General features: G+C 35.4%; 1 protein-coding gene across 1 annotated transcript in view; it reads right to left on the reverse strand.

Annotated features, from left to right (window-relative positions):
* nolo (ADAMTS-like no long nerve cord) overlaps window positions 1–17,854 on the reverse strand; it is a 196,717-nt gene that overhangs the window by 75,824 nt on the left and 103,039 nt on the right. The window contains exon 2 of the mRNA XM_085480263.1: window positions 5,657–5,779. Coding sequence (XP_085336389.1) covers window positions 5,657–5,779 — 123 coding nt within the window. The remainder of the gene's footprint in view (window positions 1–5,656; window positions 5,780–17,854) is intronic.

Raw genomic sequence — 17,854 nt, forward strand, 5'->3', positions numbered from 1 at the left:
TATGGTATCATCATGTATTTTGTTATAAATCAAGATTAGAGAATTTATATATATTTTATATATATTTCCGTGTATAAATTATTCATTTATAAATTATCCATTTCTATATTATATTTAGCACATTTTGAGAATAGACACATTAAAAATTAATTCTATATTAAAAAATCAAGCAAATAATCAATAAATATGTTAAAATGGATACATGCACGTCATATGTATATATTTGGAGCAACTGTCCTTTATACGTATTTCAGAGGAAGCTATATACTATAGATATATATAAATTTTCATTTTGTATTAAAGTGGATTTTTTCAACCAATTACTCGTACAAAATTGTTTATCTTGCAAACTGCCTATGTTATTCGCCAATTGCAATCTATTTTCAATTTACAATTTTTAATCACCCGCGAAAATAAATCTGTGTAAAAACGAATATTTTTTGATTAATTTTTTTTCGTATTTGAAGATATTCTGTGTAAAAAAAAAATTTAATGTGTGTCTCTCGATTGAGATTGCGCATATATCCTTAGGACTGCCGTATTTCAAGCTTCACATGCAAAGAGGAATTCATAAAGTCTACAGATTCGACGCTATGTACAGGCGAGCACGTTCCACGGGTTATCCGGCGCCGCATTTTCTTACAAAAGCTCGACTATATTCCTTAGAAGATAAAGGGTTGGCACGGGTTTCGGGTACGGACTGCACAACGTTGTCTACCGAGCGCACAATGAACTTCGTATATACTTTAGAAAACGAAAAGAAATACCTCTTAAGAAAGCCGCAATACGGCACGCAGACTCCGAGAAACGGGAGTGAGTCAGTCTTTTACATTTGCGTAAATTAATCGACAAAAACGTGTAATTAAACTTAAAAAAAATTGTATATATACATATGCATATACATATATATATATATTTTTTTTTAATTAACACGCGGAACCAATTTCAACATCGGAATCGTGAGCAAATACACAATTTAAATAACGGTAGCCAAATCGATTGACCAATCCAACCGTACCAATCAGTCGCGCAAATGTATCTCTAATCAATACTATTACCATTCTGGCAAAGTAATTCGGTTTATATCGACGCTCGCAATCTCGGGGCTTGGCTAGTTTTTCGGTCCTCGGCCGAATTTTCCGCGCTCGCTCGGCGAAACTTCGCGAGATACACATCTCATCGGGTATTCGCGGTGGTAGCGGAGCGGAACTCCTGAAAACATGTACGCCGAAGACAAACGATATTTCGATACTACCGCGACATCCTAATTCGCTTTTCAAATCCGCCTTATATGCGGGAATCTACGCCGAAACCACTCGCAAAGTTAGTTTTATATTCGCTGTCGCAATGCAATCACCGAGAAACAGTGAAATATCCTGAGAAAATATACGCGATGTATTATATATATATGTATATATACGCACGTGCACACGTACACAATTTCCTATGCGGAATATGATCTTATTTTTCTTATCCGGATAGTTACGCTTATATACGCGGATATCGAAAATATTTTCAGTCACAAAATATTCGAGATTAATCGAACTTGACTTGCAAACAGTATTCGATTGTACACATGCATATTTATTGTAGCATATTTTGATGATTCACTCGTGTTTTTCCTCATTTAGAAAATACAAAAATCCTTGATAAAATGAACGCGAGCACAAATGTAATTTGTGTTCGAAGCAGTTATATAACTAAACTGTCCATTGTGTACACCGTAGTCTTTCATCTATCAGCTATTTTTATAAGAGCACAGCCGACGAGTAGTTAATCATTCATCTTTAAAAATAGTCTGCTCAATTAAACGTACTTTGATGGAAAAAAACGATTCTTCCACAGCTTTCATTCAAACGCGAGCCATTAGTTTATACAAGCATTTCTCGAAAAAATGCAGATTTGCGAGATGCATTGCAAAAAAAAAAAAAAAAAATAAAAACAAGATAGAAAAAAGAAAATAGAAAATGTTGCACGATACGCGCGCGGTCAGTGACACGTATTACGTTCACAATCAGTCTTCCCTCGAATTTGTCCTTCGACGATCACACGAAAACGATTCGGGAAGTCGCAGCTAGCGGCAAAAAGGTACCTGACAGTTTTGCAAGTTTTACGGATACGCTCGTCGCGCGTATCCGATTGTCGAGAGCGAAATGACAGGCGGAATAAAAGTGTCGGTTTCAGCCGGGACCACCAAGCCAGGGCACGTATCAACGGCATCGCATGGTGCCGTAAAACTGGCCACATATTTTTCGAACGTCTCGAGCGCGCGACTGTGTTTTACGAACTCGGCGAACAACGACTGCGACTGCCGCTCTTTCGATCTGAATTATTCGCTACGCGAAATTCGTCGGTTTAATCGTTTCGAACAGTCGCGTTACGCGAAACACCATCGGAATCAAAAATTGAATTAAAGCGTATTAACGTTTTCTCGTTGAACTTGTATCTTTTCGCTGTAATAAGGAAAAACATTGTGAAATAAACCGAAGTCGAAATTGCAGTCAATCGATTTTATGCCGAAAATTTGGTACGTGTTGTAAGCATCTAACGGTTGTAATGATTTTTTACAAAAGTCTCTTTTCATTCTTCATTATTAATCGTTTATGTATAACCTGGTAAAAATTCAATATTTATTTATATTCTCTTTATACTATGGACTTTAGAACGTAATACGTGTATGATGGATTTTCTAAGATTGTCGGATCTCATCATTGGAAAGAGCTCCGAGTATTTACATTCCGCACGCGATTCTGTATCAAAAATCCCTCCTAAAAAATTCTGATATCGCGACGAAGATATTGCAATATACCGTCGATGATCATACATGTAAAAGGCAATTTTTCTCCCCGTAACAATATCGATGATAAAATATAAAGATTCGAGCGCGACGTGTATCGTTCGAATATTTAAAAAAGAAGAAAAAAAAATTTCAAATGTTAAAGAATCGTAGCGAAATGTAGCAGAAACGTAACGACTCGCTTGGAAATCGCTTCTCCAGCTTTGTAAGATAAAAGTTTGTACATACATTTTTGTAAACGGTGACGTGTAACTGCACGATGCGCGAAAGATTCTCTTTTATTCTCTTCTCCTTCGCTGCAAAACAAGGCCCATGACGAGATTCAGCGAGATACTTTCTTGTTTCGCGTTATCCTTCGGCTCTCCGAGAGATTGCGATTACTCCGCGAGACAGCGGAATTTACGAAGTACGCCAGGCAATTTACATGTACTTTGCAGTTTCCGGCCAGACACTCTCTCTTGCGCCGGTTACGCTCGTATACAGCCAAACTATAACGCGCCAACTCGTGCTCGCCTGCGTGTAATCGTGTGTAGAAATGATTTAGAATATCGGGAAACAGCGCGAGAGTGCATCCGCAGGTATGGCTTTAACGTCGCCTAACCGTATCCGCCTAGTGAGATACTAACAGCAAAGGAGCGTTACGTACGACTCGATCTCCTACGCGCCGGGCTATTCTTACTGTGCGTTACTGCCGAGAAATGCGCCAGTAATGCTCCGCTTTCCGCGCTTTTTCTCTATTCCTCCTGGGCCTCACTTCGAGAAATGTAGACCTCCTTATCTCGTCGTGAAAAACAAAACCGCGACACGATGATGCGTAGCATCTTAAAATCTTAATCAAGTTAGCCCGTTGAATGTCTTCATAATTAAAATTAAGTAGCATACAGACATAAAATCGTTTTACCTTAATCGTTATAATAAATAAATTTGTATAAAGTAATTATTTGTTAAAATTAAATTAAATGATATGTGCATGAGAAAGAGGGAAAACAATTTTATTAAATAAAAAATATGAAGAAACATATATTCACAAGAAATCGATTTTTTAAATATTTTTCTCTCCGAAATTTATTCTCTTGACCCAATAATATGTATATTTCATCAGTCGATTGATGGTATCACTGTCGCGGTAAAAGCACTTGTAAAAGCGCATACGTAATAGCACGAGAACGATTTTCCGTGCGGAAATTGAACGACTGCAATGTACTTTTCAAGTTAATCTGCGCGCGAGTACGTTGGAAAAGTAGCGTCCAACTGGATGTACATCAGGCGAAACCCTGTTTAACTATTACGCAGTCCCCGGAACCTATACAGCGAACGTCCCATCATAGCAAGTCACATGCGGTCGGAGCTAATTGAAGAGTCCAGCACCGGAAAAGCGTGTCCCACGTTAATCATTCCACTATCAAGGGATGTAATGAGATCGGACCAGGGCAATTCAACTTTAATATTAAGTAGCTTTCATTAGTATCTCTCATACCATAACTGTCTTGTGACGTATATGAAACGACGCTAAAAAATATGGATTAAAACACGGTGTAGGAAATCTGGCGTTCTATAATTGCATTACTCTCATAATGGTAAAATATAGTAAAATTCCCCGATGCACACGAAGTTTACTAAATGAGAAACGCTACAAAAATTTTATGATTCCTCCGTCAAAGTAATATTTTAACTTGTTAATTCTAGACTGCATAAATCTATTCGTAATTTTAGAGAAATAAAATTTGTCCATTCTCGTATATTTAGAGATATGAAAAATTGCAAAAGAAAAGAGTTTTATATTATCTCTATGCAAAATTTCATATAATATAGAAAATTATCTGCAGATTTAGAAATTCTTAAAAGCAGAGTTAAAAATCTATTCAAAGAACTATTGTAATATATATATTTTCGTAAACATCTTCGTAATTAAATAAAAAATCATTTTTATATCTCTAATAATTTTAAATATTAATACTTCACTTCCCTTTTAGAAATAATAAATTGGCTTTAAAAATTTCATTCTTTAAAAAAATGTTAACCGGTGAAAAGAATTTTTGAGGTTAAAGAAAATTGATAAAAAGCATAAATTTTTAAAGAGCGAGACTTTTCGTCTCAAAATAATAAATTTTCTAAAAAGTTTTTCGCATATATCACGTCATATAGTGTTCACGTACGACCCGGATATCACGTCATGCGTAATAAGCAGCTCATCGCGGAAACAACAAGACGCACATCCTTTCTTGTATATGTATCACATTTCCATTGATATCTATTTAAGCACGGCTCGAGAATAACACAAGGACGCCAGAAAAATCCGATGACGTCAAAAGAATGGTAACTTAAAACATTCCTCGCAAACTGGAAAGCACCGCATAAAATTCCGGCAAAGTTATCCAGGTGGTAAGGTAAAAGCACGGCTTTGCGGACGCGCGACAACACAGTTGTCCGATTTCTGCGACCCATTTCCGTCGGCGGTCGACGTGAATAAAGATGTTTATTTTTCCCGGTGCTTTTCCAGTAACATTTCCCTCTCAGCTTTCCTTCCCGCGCGCTCTTTCTCTCTCTCTCCTTTTATCTTTTTTTTATTTTGCATTTCTACGAATTTTCCGCCTTTTCGTTGCCTGTCTTCTACGTGCGCTTGGCACTTGTATATAGACACGTCATTCGAATCGCGAGATCGAGCACGAGGAATGAGTCGTTTTGCCTTTTTCATCGCCTCTTCTGTGAACCATAGCCGCCAATTCTTCAAGCCTTCGATCCGATGGAAAACGAGGGATTACCCTCCGAACTGGTTACGAAAACCTGAACGCATATGTCACGCGGAGTAAAGCGATCGCGATCGGCAAAGAAAGCGAGGGTAAGAAGATATCGTTTTACCTGATCTACGGCGTCGGTCGCGGGATTGTTGCTGATGTTGCTGATCTCCGAGGAGTCCTCTGAGGTGATCGAATGATCGCCGATCGTACTGTTGTCGCTCACGACGAGGCCCAGCAGGCATATCTGTAAGAAAATCGTAAGAGCTTGTGTTAATCAAAGTTATTGAAGATTAAAAATGAGCGATTATTACATTCAGCAATATGTGTACAAATTTTAAGCAATAAATGGTAATAACAAGGGAATGATTAAACAATATTATAAAATAAGTAGCAAAAAAAGCAATAATAGGCAATATACGGTATAAGACAGAACTTAAAAGTAGTAATGTTTAATGCAAAAATGCGGAATTAATTACCGGAAATAGCTGTATATTTTATTGTGAGATATGCCTCTTAATTATATTATTCATATTTGTAATCAATAATAGTGGCGCGGCAATTTGTCCTACTCTCGTTAAATATTTTAATCTTTACAATAGATAGCAATGAGTCCTGTGTCTATAGAAAATTTATGCCAAGGATTGCCGAAGGAATAAAAAATTTCACGGTCTAAAATAGTGCACGAGGTCAGGAAATCGGGTTAAATAATACATGCTAAAGAGAGTCGAGAAGATGAAATTTGCGTGTGACCGACAAATGTTATTGCAAACAATCACGCATGTCATTTTATTGGATATTACGTCACGCAATCAGCCTTCAAGAGAGACTATAAAGTGAATCCCTAAAAATCGCTAGTATTGATCGTAATTCGAATAAAGAATATCCATTTTCCACAATCAAGATATATACATACAACATACATATATATATATATATATATATATATATATGTACATATAGTATAATACGTAGTGTACATAACGGGGGATGATATCAAGCGGACATTAGTCTCCGAGTCCGAACGTCGTTCGGATTGGCCGCATGTATCCGTGCGGAAGCTGCAGCAGTTGCAGTCTCCGCAACCTTCCCGTTGGAAGACGCAATTCGTTTCCGCGAGCCACGGCGAGCACAACAAAGTAAATCCGGTCGGCCGTCGCCGGGATAAAAGAGTGCGCAAGAAGGAGCAATTTAATTGTGGCCGGAGCACCGTCCGAAAACGGATATCCACTTTCTGGTATTACGCTACAAGGAGAGAAACTTTTATAACAAGCCACCGTCGCCCTTTTCCAACCGCTCACGTAGCGCTCGTTTCCCCGGAAACCAAATTTCCCAACCCCCGTGACTGGGGAGATTCATATTTTACGATGGTCTCCGCCGTCGTTCGCCGGTGCATAATACATTTTTGTCGAAACAATCGGCTGTCCGCCGTGGAAGCATTAGTCACGAACACAACGGTTCAATCTCGTTGGATTACGGCGATAACGGGGACATTTTATCAGCAATAGTTTGAAAAGAAATAAAACGTGTAAATCGAATAAATATAGCGATGATTGGAAATCGTGAATATCACGACCATCGCAAAGTATTACAGTTTCTTTTTTCTATAATAAACTTGTTATATGTTAAAGCATAGTATTATCCTTCTTAAGAACTGTCAATGTAGCTTTTTTGATTTGCGAGATTAAATTTCTTTTTCTTTTCAAAATTTCCACCGAGAATCTGTAAAAATTAATTTTCTTAATTGCCACAAATATTTTCCCCGATTAGATTTTCTCGTTTGAAAGACGTCGTTGCTGAATGTTCAAAAAAAAAAAAAATAGCGTTGTTCGTCTTTGAAATATTGGACTCCTTTCGTCGTGACTCACACAAAGGGATTCCTGCGCGACTCTTGAGAGAGCGCGCGCGTTCGTATATTTTATGGTACTCGGCTCATTCACTCACTCACTCTCTCTCTCTCTCTCTTTCTCTTTCTCCGCTTCATTAAAGCCTAACGCAGGAAAGGAATATACGCCAGAGTAATCAGCCGATGTGTATATTTGGTCGTTCGCGCACGTCCCGTGAGAGTATATACTCGCACCGCCGCGCATTCGTTTAACGTCGGCACGTGACATATGCACGACGTATACCCGTAAAGATCCGTCGACGAACAGAGTTTAAGTCTGCGCTGCAACGTTATTAGCGATAAATTTAGGAGGCTCGAGCCGCCCTATAATTAAAGGTAAACGGTCGGCGTTTCTCTCGCGGGCCCTTAGAAAATCAACTCGTACAGATTAAGTAAGATTGGTACGAGGAAGAGTACCAAAGAATATTCCGTTATGGGCCCCGTAACAAACGCTTTTTAGGTTGTTATTAGACGGATTTGATTAAATGGTGAAGAAGTCGTGATATTGGTGATTATAAGTTACCGTAATATCATGGTATTAATATCGAATCAGGTTCAAAGTTGTTTGCACTTTTAGAGAAATTCTATCTTTTTTATCATTCTCGACGCAGTTATATTTATTATTTTGGTACGTGTAAAAAGAGTATGCGTAATTTTATCTTTTAAACGCTCTTTTAAACGTGCTTCATATAAGAAATTTAAATATTAAAGATTTAAAATACAAAGCATCACGGTTGATATAAAACTTATATATTATTTACTGGTTTCTGAAATTGTCCATGTGGATTTATTTCAGGTACAAAAATGCTATAGAGAACAGTAAAAGAAGATTATTATCAATAATAATCTGAAACAATGACTATACAAAAATAATAAAATTATTTAGCATCCAATTCTAATTAATAACTAAATTTGTATGATAGGGTACGAACACGGGGATATTATTAAAGATTATTGCGGATAAAATGTTTATCATCAGTAATTATTAGTTTTCTCAATGCGCAATTGGTATATCATCAAGAACTATATTTTAATACTAAGACATCATTAACTATCACTTAGGAAAATCATAATTATCGATTCAGCCGATCACCTGTATCGCTCCTCTGCAATCAACGGCTCTCTTGTAGCCCCGACAGCGAGAAAATTATAGTGATCAGGCGTAAGGCGGTCGAACGGATTAATCACAACGATCGAAGTTACGGTAATTGATATATACTTGGGCACTGATACGATTCAAATTTAACGGCCCATATATCTATTCGACATATAAGCTCGCACGGAATGCAGAAACTTCTAAATATTAGTTCGATGCTTTATACATGTAATAAACATAATCAAAACTATAATAAAATCAATATTTATTGAAGCACGTATTTTTACAAAATTAATTAAAAGAAATATAGATGAAAGTTTTTCGTTGAAAATTAAATACTAATCAATATCTTAAAGATTAATAAGAAACCTGTCATATTAAAAAAATGAAAATAACCAGCATTAATGTATTATATTAATTCAGTTATTTCTCTGGAATCATCAGAAATGAAAGAGGTGGATAATCTGAATCTTGTAGTATGCAATATATACATTGTCGACGTTATCAGCGTAAAATAGCACGTGCGTAGAAACGCAAGGCTAGCTAGCTCGTGTAACGGAAAAGCAATCGCGAACGCGAGATTCTCATCTATCGGCGTGAACTCGATCGAATGTGAAACTGGGCTTAGTGCGAAATTTATGTCCGACACGGGACGGCTAACGAGGCGTCGGCTCGATGCCGTTTAATTCTTATCTGACCTCTTGATTGGCTCGCGTGCCGCGCGCGGATTAACGCCGTCGGACCACATTAATTCCAGTAATTAACTTGGCCTCGCCTGTGCTTGACCAAAGTTCGACGCGGGCTACCCCTTCAGGATCGAAACTACCATAAACTAGCGTGCACACGTCGCCCTCGATAATACGAGTAAAGCGGCAAACCATCGAGGATACAAATTTCTCCCTTATTCCCGTCCATTCACTCTTGACGAAGCAAGTTAATCGAAACATATCACGAAAAGCAGGTGTTGCACGTGTAATATGTTTATACAATGATAAATCACGTAAAAAAAATGTATAAATCTCTGATTAAATAAATTTGCAGCAAACGCACGAAACGCTAATAAAAAGCCTGCTTAAAAATGCAAACTTTTGATAACATATTATTACATGTGCGCTATATTTGATATAATTTTGACATTTTTAAACAGAAATAGGATTCATTATAAATACACGGCCTAAAAAGAACTTCAGAAATAACTCGTTTATATTAAAAAATAATTGTCCATGCATTCTACGTAATCATCCTTTAAATATCTCTTATACGTTTCAATATTGTGCGTGATATTCGTGATGTTGTGTGAATTGTTCAGCTTAACGATGCATTGTAATTTACATGCGCGCACGATTTATGGTATAGCAATTAATACTGAATTGCATAGCATTACAAGATACGTTTCAACATCGCAATTAAAATTGATCGTTTGACATGACAATCTTTAATCCTGATTAATGAATGAAATACCTATGAAGAGACTGATTAGACCTTTTTAAACGAATAAGTACATGTTTCTCTTCGCGGCATATTTATCTTCTTACAAACGAGCTCTTGAGATCAACCGAGAAATATGAATTCATACGAATGCCTCCGTCCATCGGTTATCGAGGAATTTCTTTTAGCGTCGCTGCACAAAGAGAGAAGAAGAGGAATGTACTTCTATTTACAGGAGGAAAAACACGGGTTTGTACTTTGCGTCACGGTGTGAATAAAATTAATTTTCAACTGGAATCGCACAAAAGCGACACGAAGGCACGTGGCGACGTACCAAGAAGTTGTACTAAAAGGACCCTCGTGTTTTCAGATTAGAACCTCCGCCTACGTTTACCTAATCTGAATACGAGTAGCACAGTGCATTTATTCATGAAGGAAGAAAACATAACATATAGCATATGCATGTGTATGTACAGTGATAGTGGCGAGGAAAAGGTTTAGATGTTTAAACAAAATTGAATATTTTAAATTCTTTGAATTTTAAATTGATATTTAAGAGTAAAGAAAGTTTCAAAAAATTTTCAACAAATATTCCTGGATTATTTAGATTATCATAAACTGTTTCACATTTTCGTTGTAATTTTATTTAATATTATTCGATTTTTAAAAAAAATTTTGTGAATTTTATTTGTATACATGCATAAATAATATATCATGAATTTTCAATATAAATATTGATAGCTAATTATAAATAATACTGTCAAACTTTGCCATTTTTGTTGCTAAAAAAATTATATTTCCTTTATGTTTATTATAGAAAAAAGTCGCGAATATATTTTTTACTATTTGCACAAATATGTTATACATTCTCGCAGCTTTGTTTATCTATTATTCCAGTCTCGGATATAAAAATCGTGCTGCATCGCTCGTTTCAATTAATTATATTAATAAAATATTTATTGTATAAAACTATTATACATATTTTTCAATTAAATTAACTTTTCTACGCAAACTTAAATCCGATTGTATGTTACGTGAGCGCTTTTATGGATATTATCGTGCGTATCCGTGCGAATATATTCACACGAGGGAATGCAAAGAATCCGAGAAAAAAAAATAGTATGTAGAATCTTTAAAAATATAAAAGAATTAAATATGTTGAAACGAATTTATTAGCGAACGCGACAATTAGTTCACAGATCAATTGCTAGTTTATTCCTACGACTTGCATAATAATAATGAAAAAATATGCTCGCACATAATAACGAAAGAGAGCATCATATGAGAACAAACCGTATGAGAAATAAATCATAGCTAGCAACGCCTTTATCTCCCGTGTCCGATAATAAGCTTATTCACAATAAATTTTAATATCTAATGCAATCGTATAAAGTGTATGTGCATCCGTGTGTTGGAATCAACGCTTTAACGCTGCTATGAAAATCGACTAGAGAATAGTGAAAAATGATCCCGTATATACCATTGATGCATTTCTCCTTATTCGAAATAAACTAATTTAATATACAACCGATATATACATTCAAACAGTATATATTTATCAAACATATCTCCAGAATCGTACGAGATAATATAAATGGCACGCGATACTTACTGTTTTATGTTATATTAATTTTCATATATATGAAATTGATATATTTTCTCGTTGATTTATGTATAATAATCAATAATATTGTATAAAATTATATTTGTGTGTGATTCATAAATATGAGAAGTAAAAATTCATTTTAATTAATTATATACTTTTTCAAAAAGATTATTTAGATTTAGAAAGTTTTAACATTATATCTATCCTCTATTTTAAAATATTATATTTTTATTATTTTATATTTGACCCTTTTTTCTATTTTATAATATTATGAAATATCATTTATTTATTACTTGTAAAAATGAAAAACGTATATCAATAAACAGTATCGAGTGCAACGATTTGTCGATGATATTCGTTCAAGCTACGAAGCATCGAGTAGCACTTTTGCCGGACGAACAAAGTTATCAAGTCAACGTAAATCTGTTGTCATGGATCGACAACCGTGGAAAATCGTTATGACGCTTTGTAAAGATTTTCGGAAGAACTTTTCGCAAGATTGTCGCTTAAAAGCGCCGGGTTCGTCGATATTGAACTAGCTGCAGAGGATAAGGAGCACTTCAGAACCCTAACACGGTATATTATATTCAGGAGTCTCGACAAAAGTGGCGGTTACGAGTCGATCAAACTATCCTTCTAGAAGATGTAGTCGTTTTCCATACATGCATAATATATATGCATTCATGTGCGTAACATTTTCTGATGCTTCAGATAAAGTGGATACGATAAGATATTATGATCATTCTCTTTTGTATTACAAGCTTCCGTATTACATTTCCTTTTGACGTTATTGTTATTATGCGACGTAAGTTATTATCTTTATGTATATAGAACGTTCTCTTGAAATTTACTCGTATATATTTTCTCTGCTAGGAATATTACATTGTACTCGTAGGTGCATATATATGTATATATATAATATTCACATATGATGTTTGAGCAAAAAACCTAGTTTTTTTACCCGTGTTAAATTTTAAAACGTAAAATCCCGCTGGAGTTCCATTTACAACCATTTATTATACAACTTTATTAGTAATAGTTTTTAACCATATGGTAGTTAATTTTTAAAAATTATTAACCTTTTTCAAAGTCCCATAATTAATAAATATAAAAAATTATAAAAGTTTTTTTTTATATAATTCAAATATAAATTTTAAATATTTTGGTATATTCAATATTTCACATTCCTATACGATACGCGGATTTGATCCGAGAGAAAAAAATCAAAAGGAAGGACGAGATCAACGATTACGGCTGAAATCGGAATGTTACGTGTAAACTGTGCTCTGTGGAACGAAGTTTGATTTTATGGCGACGACTACGGGCGTCCCTCATAAATCATACTTCGCTTCGCTGATAGTCTGGCGAAGTCATGAGTCAAGCCCTCGATGGCCCGTGGGCACGACAGTCTGTTTAGATGTCGTATATAATCGAGAAATCATTCAGGACGAATCAAACGTAACACGAATACTTAATCGAAGAATGAATGAGGCTCTTTATTACGAAATAATAACGGCGGTATAGCTTTATGATATCTCAAAATTAGATCAAATTAGGAAGACATTTTTAATTAAATGTGCTTTATACAAAATCTTTCTGAAATAAAAATGGCAAGAGCAAAGTGAATATTTAATATCTGAATATTGCGGACAAAAATTTTCAACATTCTATATCATATTTCAAATGTGAGTTTAAAAATAAGTGAAATATTTCTGAAGTATTATCTGTTATAGATTCCTTTTATTCGATATATTGTCATTCGATATATGTAATCTGTCCCACAAACCCGTGAAAAGTAGATCTCTCTTGTTGAATTATTTATAAACTCATTTTTATTTTTACTTCGTATTTCCAGTATTTACTAATTTCATTATAATTGCTCATTTTTTTGCAATTTTATTGACATGTCCCAAAAAACTAAACTAAGTTTCATTAAAGTTGAATTACATCAATTAATGAAAAAATATTATTTATAAAAAAATAATTTTTTACATTGAATATTGTATCTAATATTAAACACATGTATGCTGAATTTTTAAAACTTTTGTAATCTTATTTTGTACAATATCGCATGTCAATAATTATAGTATCGTCTAAAATTAATTATTTTAAAAAATTATTTCCTATATAGAATAAATTAGAATTAAAAAAAATGAAACTCTAAGTTATTTTAACACATAATTTATATGCAAATAGCACTTTGCTTTGATAAAATTTTATTGGAATAAATATATAAGCTATTTCGTGAGAAAAAAAATTCGTGAAAGATTTTGTTATTTTTACAGAGATCCATAAAGTATCACTTTTTATTCCGGAACATTTACTTAGTCAAAATCTCAGATATATCGAGCCTCATAACCTAGTAAATTACCTCGATGTTCGTGTGCGCTGTGTAACCGCCCAATAGTTAGACGATAAAATCTCCATGGACCTCCCAGTACAGAGCTGTTTTTCTCTCGTTTGCGAAACCGACGCCAAACTTTCTCGCACGGTTGTCTACAAATCTAAACATCTTTGTTCCTCTCATTAAATGAAATTGAACCTCTTTAGCAAATACCAATCTGCCTTTCAAAAACGCCGTTTTTATATTACGTTCATGTAATTAAATTTAAAAATTCATCTTTACAACGTGACGATTATCGCAAGCACAATTTTAATCACATTACGATTTGATAATAAACTCTTTTCTACGTTTCTCGAATTTTGCACACTTTTCTCTCTATAGATTTTACAATTATGTTATAATAAATATATACTATCCAAATAACAGAATAGTCAATACAAGTTGTTAGGCAAAAGCATTAATGTTACTTACAATATATATTTCGTCATAGTTATGCTATTCTCTGTAATGGTACCAATGTTTGTTCACATTTGGTCGAAACAAATTGAGTAAAACTTTGATCCCTGCACAATATATATAATTTCCACTTTAGTATTCAGTAATATTATTGTAACATTGTAAATAATGTTTACGTTGAGAAACAATGTTTAAGTTCAGATCGATAAGTATGTTTAGGACAGCTTCTTTTATTCTCGAAAATAAATTCTCTATATTAAATAAAATTAAAAATATTAAATAAACTTTGAACTATTTAAATAAACTTTCGAATAATGGAAAAATATGCTATATAATTCTTGGTAAAATAGTAATAAAGAATGTACGATTTTTGCTGGAGCAACGAGATGACATATAATCGGTTGGAATATTAATATCGTTATTTTAACGCCAGAATTTAGCATCACTTGCCATCAAACTATCGCAATCAGACTATTCGGAAATTTTCCAGTCAGGCAACCCGGATAGGCGTGAATAATGCATCGTAGGAGGCTCGCTGTCAGTTCACTGTCAAACTTCGTACAATTCCAGCGTCTGAATCTACTGGAAGCAGCCGTGTTCGATATGTTTAATGTTGGATCACAATGTTCTCGGAATCACGCTGATGTAAAATTTACACACAGCTGCCTCCGCACGAAACCGCGACTGTGTCGGCTCAGTTTTACAGAAAAATGTTAGAGAAACGCTCTCTTATGTGTGCGCGACTAGTAACGACGTTCTCCTCTTGGCACGAGAGAAGAAGCCGACTGACAATTCCGATATTGAAGCTAACGACGAGCTTCACGACGCTCGTGTCGCTCGATATGACGGCGATCGGTTTTGGCAGAGTCTCGTTTGCCAAGTATCAAAAGAAGTTGCATGCTGCATTCGAGAAATATAGCGGAAATCGAACGAGTAATAGCACGCGGAATGGATATTGAAGCACAATTCGAAACCGGATTTCCTTGAAAATACTGGAAAAAATGACGGATATCAAAACAGAAATAATGATTCATGGTATTCACGCATATATATATATATATAGATGCGTTTTTCTTTCAACAGCACGCATATTTCGGCGAACTCACACAGGTGAAATTGTATAAGAATATTGTTTTTATTACAGTAATATGTGTGTATCGAGTTTTTATCATTATTTAAAATAAAATTAATAAAATTTAAAAAATAAAATTATACAGAAGATATATGTATAATAAATAGAATTAATTTCTCTGGCGATTAATCAATAAGATAATTATAATATAATAATTACAATTGGCAAAAATTTAAATTAAAAATCTAACAAATAAAAGTACCTAATAAAAAAATCTCAATAGATTGAAAGAAGAGAGACAAATATCCTCGCAGGATAAGATCTCACTTTTCTGTTACACGTATCTTGTTCGAGATCTGATAGCATCATGCAAAAATGTTGAACGTCGACTTTAAAATTTTCTTTTAACATTCTTTCATGCTGCAAACACAAATTGCTTTCGTATTCCTCGATGACGTTTCTCTCCTGCACGCGGCGGATAAAAGATAAAAAAAAAAGGAAAACATGCGATTTTCACGGTAAATTATTTCACCAGTTAGCTAACACCTCCGCCTATTCGTCACTCTTTACTGCTCGATTTACTTTTCCGCTCGCATTTTTCACCTTCAATCTGTCAGTCGCTTATTTCCGCGCAAACATGTCGACGTTAGGGACGATCGAAAGTATCTCTCTTTTATTTTTATCCTCATAAATATGTCTTTCGTGGCCACGAATAAAAGTGAAAAATTGCAAATATATTGTCAATACATCGAGCTGCTGTAACATTTATAAAATTTGAAATGTCAAAATGTTTATACATATAAAACTTATTATATACAATTAAGATATATCTGTACGATAGGTTGTTATAGTATACATTAATTATAATATATAGTGTTATATATTATACATTATAATATATAGTCAAAAGAAAAAGAATGAAAGAAAGAGCGAAAAAGGTTGATTGCATTTATTGACAAAGAATATTTTCCTCGGTCTTCAATCATCTTTATAAGCGCGTGTTCACAATTGACTGCGGATATGAAAGGAAGGCGTTCCGTTTAATCATGCCAGATCACCGCAAATTGAATTACCCTCGGTTTCAAAAGAAAAAGTAAAAGTCCGCGGAGAGAGATAGCGGGGCATATCTGTAAGGGATACACGTGCACGCCACAAAATTCTCTCGATGGGATCGATTCACTAATAATAGGATGTAATGGAGCGAGTTCCGTGCGGAGTCGCGCAGCCGCGTAGAGCAAAGGGACGTATTTAAGGACCGTAGATTTTTAATATCTAAAAGCTAAAGAAATCGATGGTTACTCGTAAATTTCACGAACGAGGGGATGTTGCTTCTCGATAAAAAAAAAAAAAAAAAAAATTTCACTGTCCAATTAGGCAAATTCTAAGGCCCTTCGTCTCGCCTTTTTCATCTTTTCCAAGATTTCGGGTTGAATATCTCCCCCTTTTTCCTTTCTTGTTTTCACGGATTTATGTGAAGCCGGCTCGTATACGCACGCGTGGGCCCAACATTGCGTGCTTCGTTTACAACTTCTTGGGAGGTAGAAGGAGGCGTGGTACGTGGAAAAGAGCTCCTCGAATCGTTCCGCAGTGTGTGAAAGGCGAGGACCAGGGAATTTATAACCCACTCGTTTGTCACTTTTCATCCCGATCCCGTGTCCGGAGAAGAACCTCGACACCCGCCTCGAGCCGCTGCTGCTCGCCGAAGCGTTACCTAACGAAATCGCAGGGGCCGGAAGCTTAGATCAAATTTACCGCCGACATTTCCGATCATTTCGAGAAGCGATCTTACTTCGCGGAAAATAATTTATCGCACGAGCCTCGTCGCTCGTTAGTAATCCTGTTCTTCACAGTAGAAAGGAGAACCGGCGAATAAGAATTTCATTTCTCAAATATTTTTATTAACAAAATAATTTAAGATTTATCATTCAATAATAACAAAATTACAGATAATGCAAAGGATTTTAATTTGAAATTCTTTTATCAATGACTGCATTATATATTTGCATCGCACAAGCAGCATGATTATATCTTCGGAATCGTGGCGAGCGTGAACGAGAGTCACGAATCGGGTAGGCAGAAACCGATTTAAATACCAAGAGAGAGAGAGAGGTGTTAAAGTCGCTCAAATCGTCTCAGGTAGGCTCGGCTCGGAATCATCGGGCCGGATCCAAGAGCGTTTTGTTCGAACTCCCTTCATCAGATAAGCCGCGGCGATGAGCGCTGGTATTGCTTTCAAATTGGTTTCCGATTCGAGGGTACGATAGCGCCGAGGATTCACGCTTTCACCCTGCCCTCCTCTCAACCCCCCACGGCGTATTTTTGTCTATTCGACCCCGTCCCCGCGTTATTAGAGCTCGCTGCGATTGGTTCCTGCTTTTTTTTCTCCTCTCTCGGTGTGATCTCTCTTTCGATTTTTTTTTTCTCGCGGCCTCTGT

This window comes from Nylanderia fulva, unplaced genomic scaffold (genome assembly GCF_048542155.1).
Source record: "Nylanderia fulva isolate GAGA-0341 unplaced genomic scaffold, ASM4854215v1 Scaffold14, whole genome shotgun sequence".
Taxonomy (NCBI): Eukaryota; Metazoa; Arthropoda; class Insecta; order Hymenoptera; family Formicidae; genus Nylanderia; species Nylanderia fulva.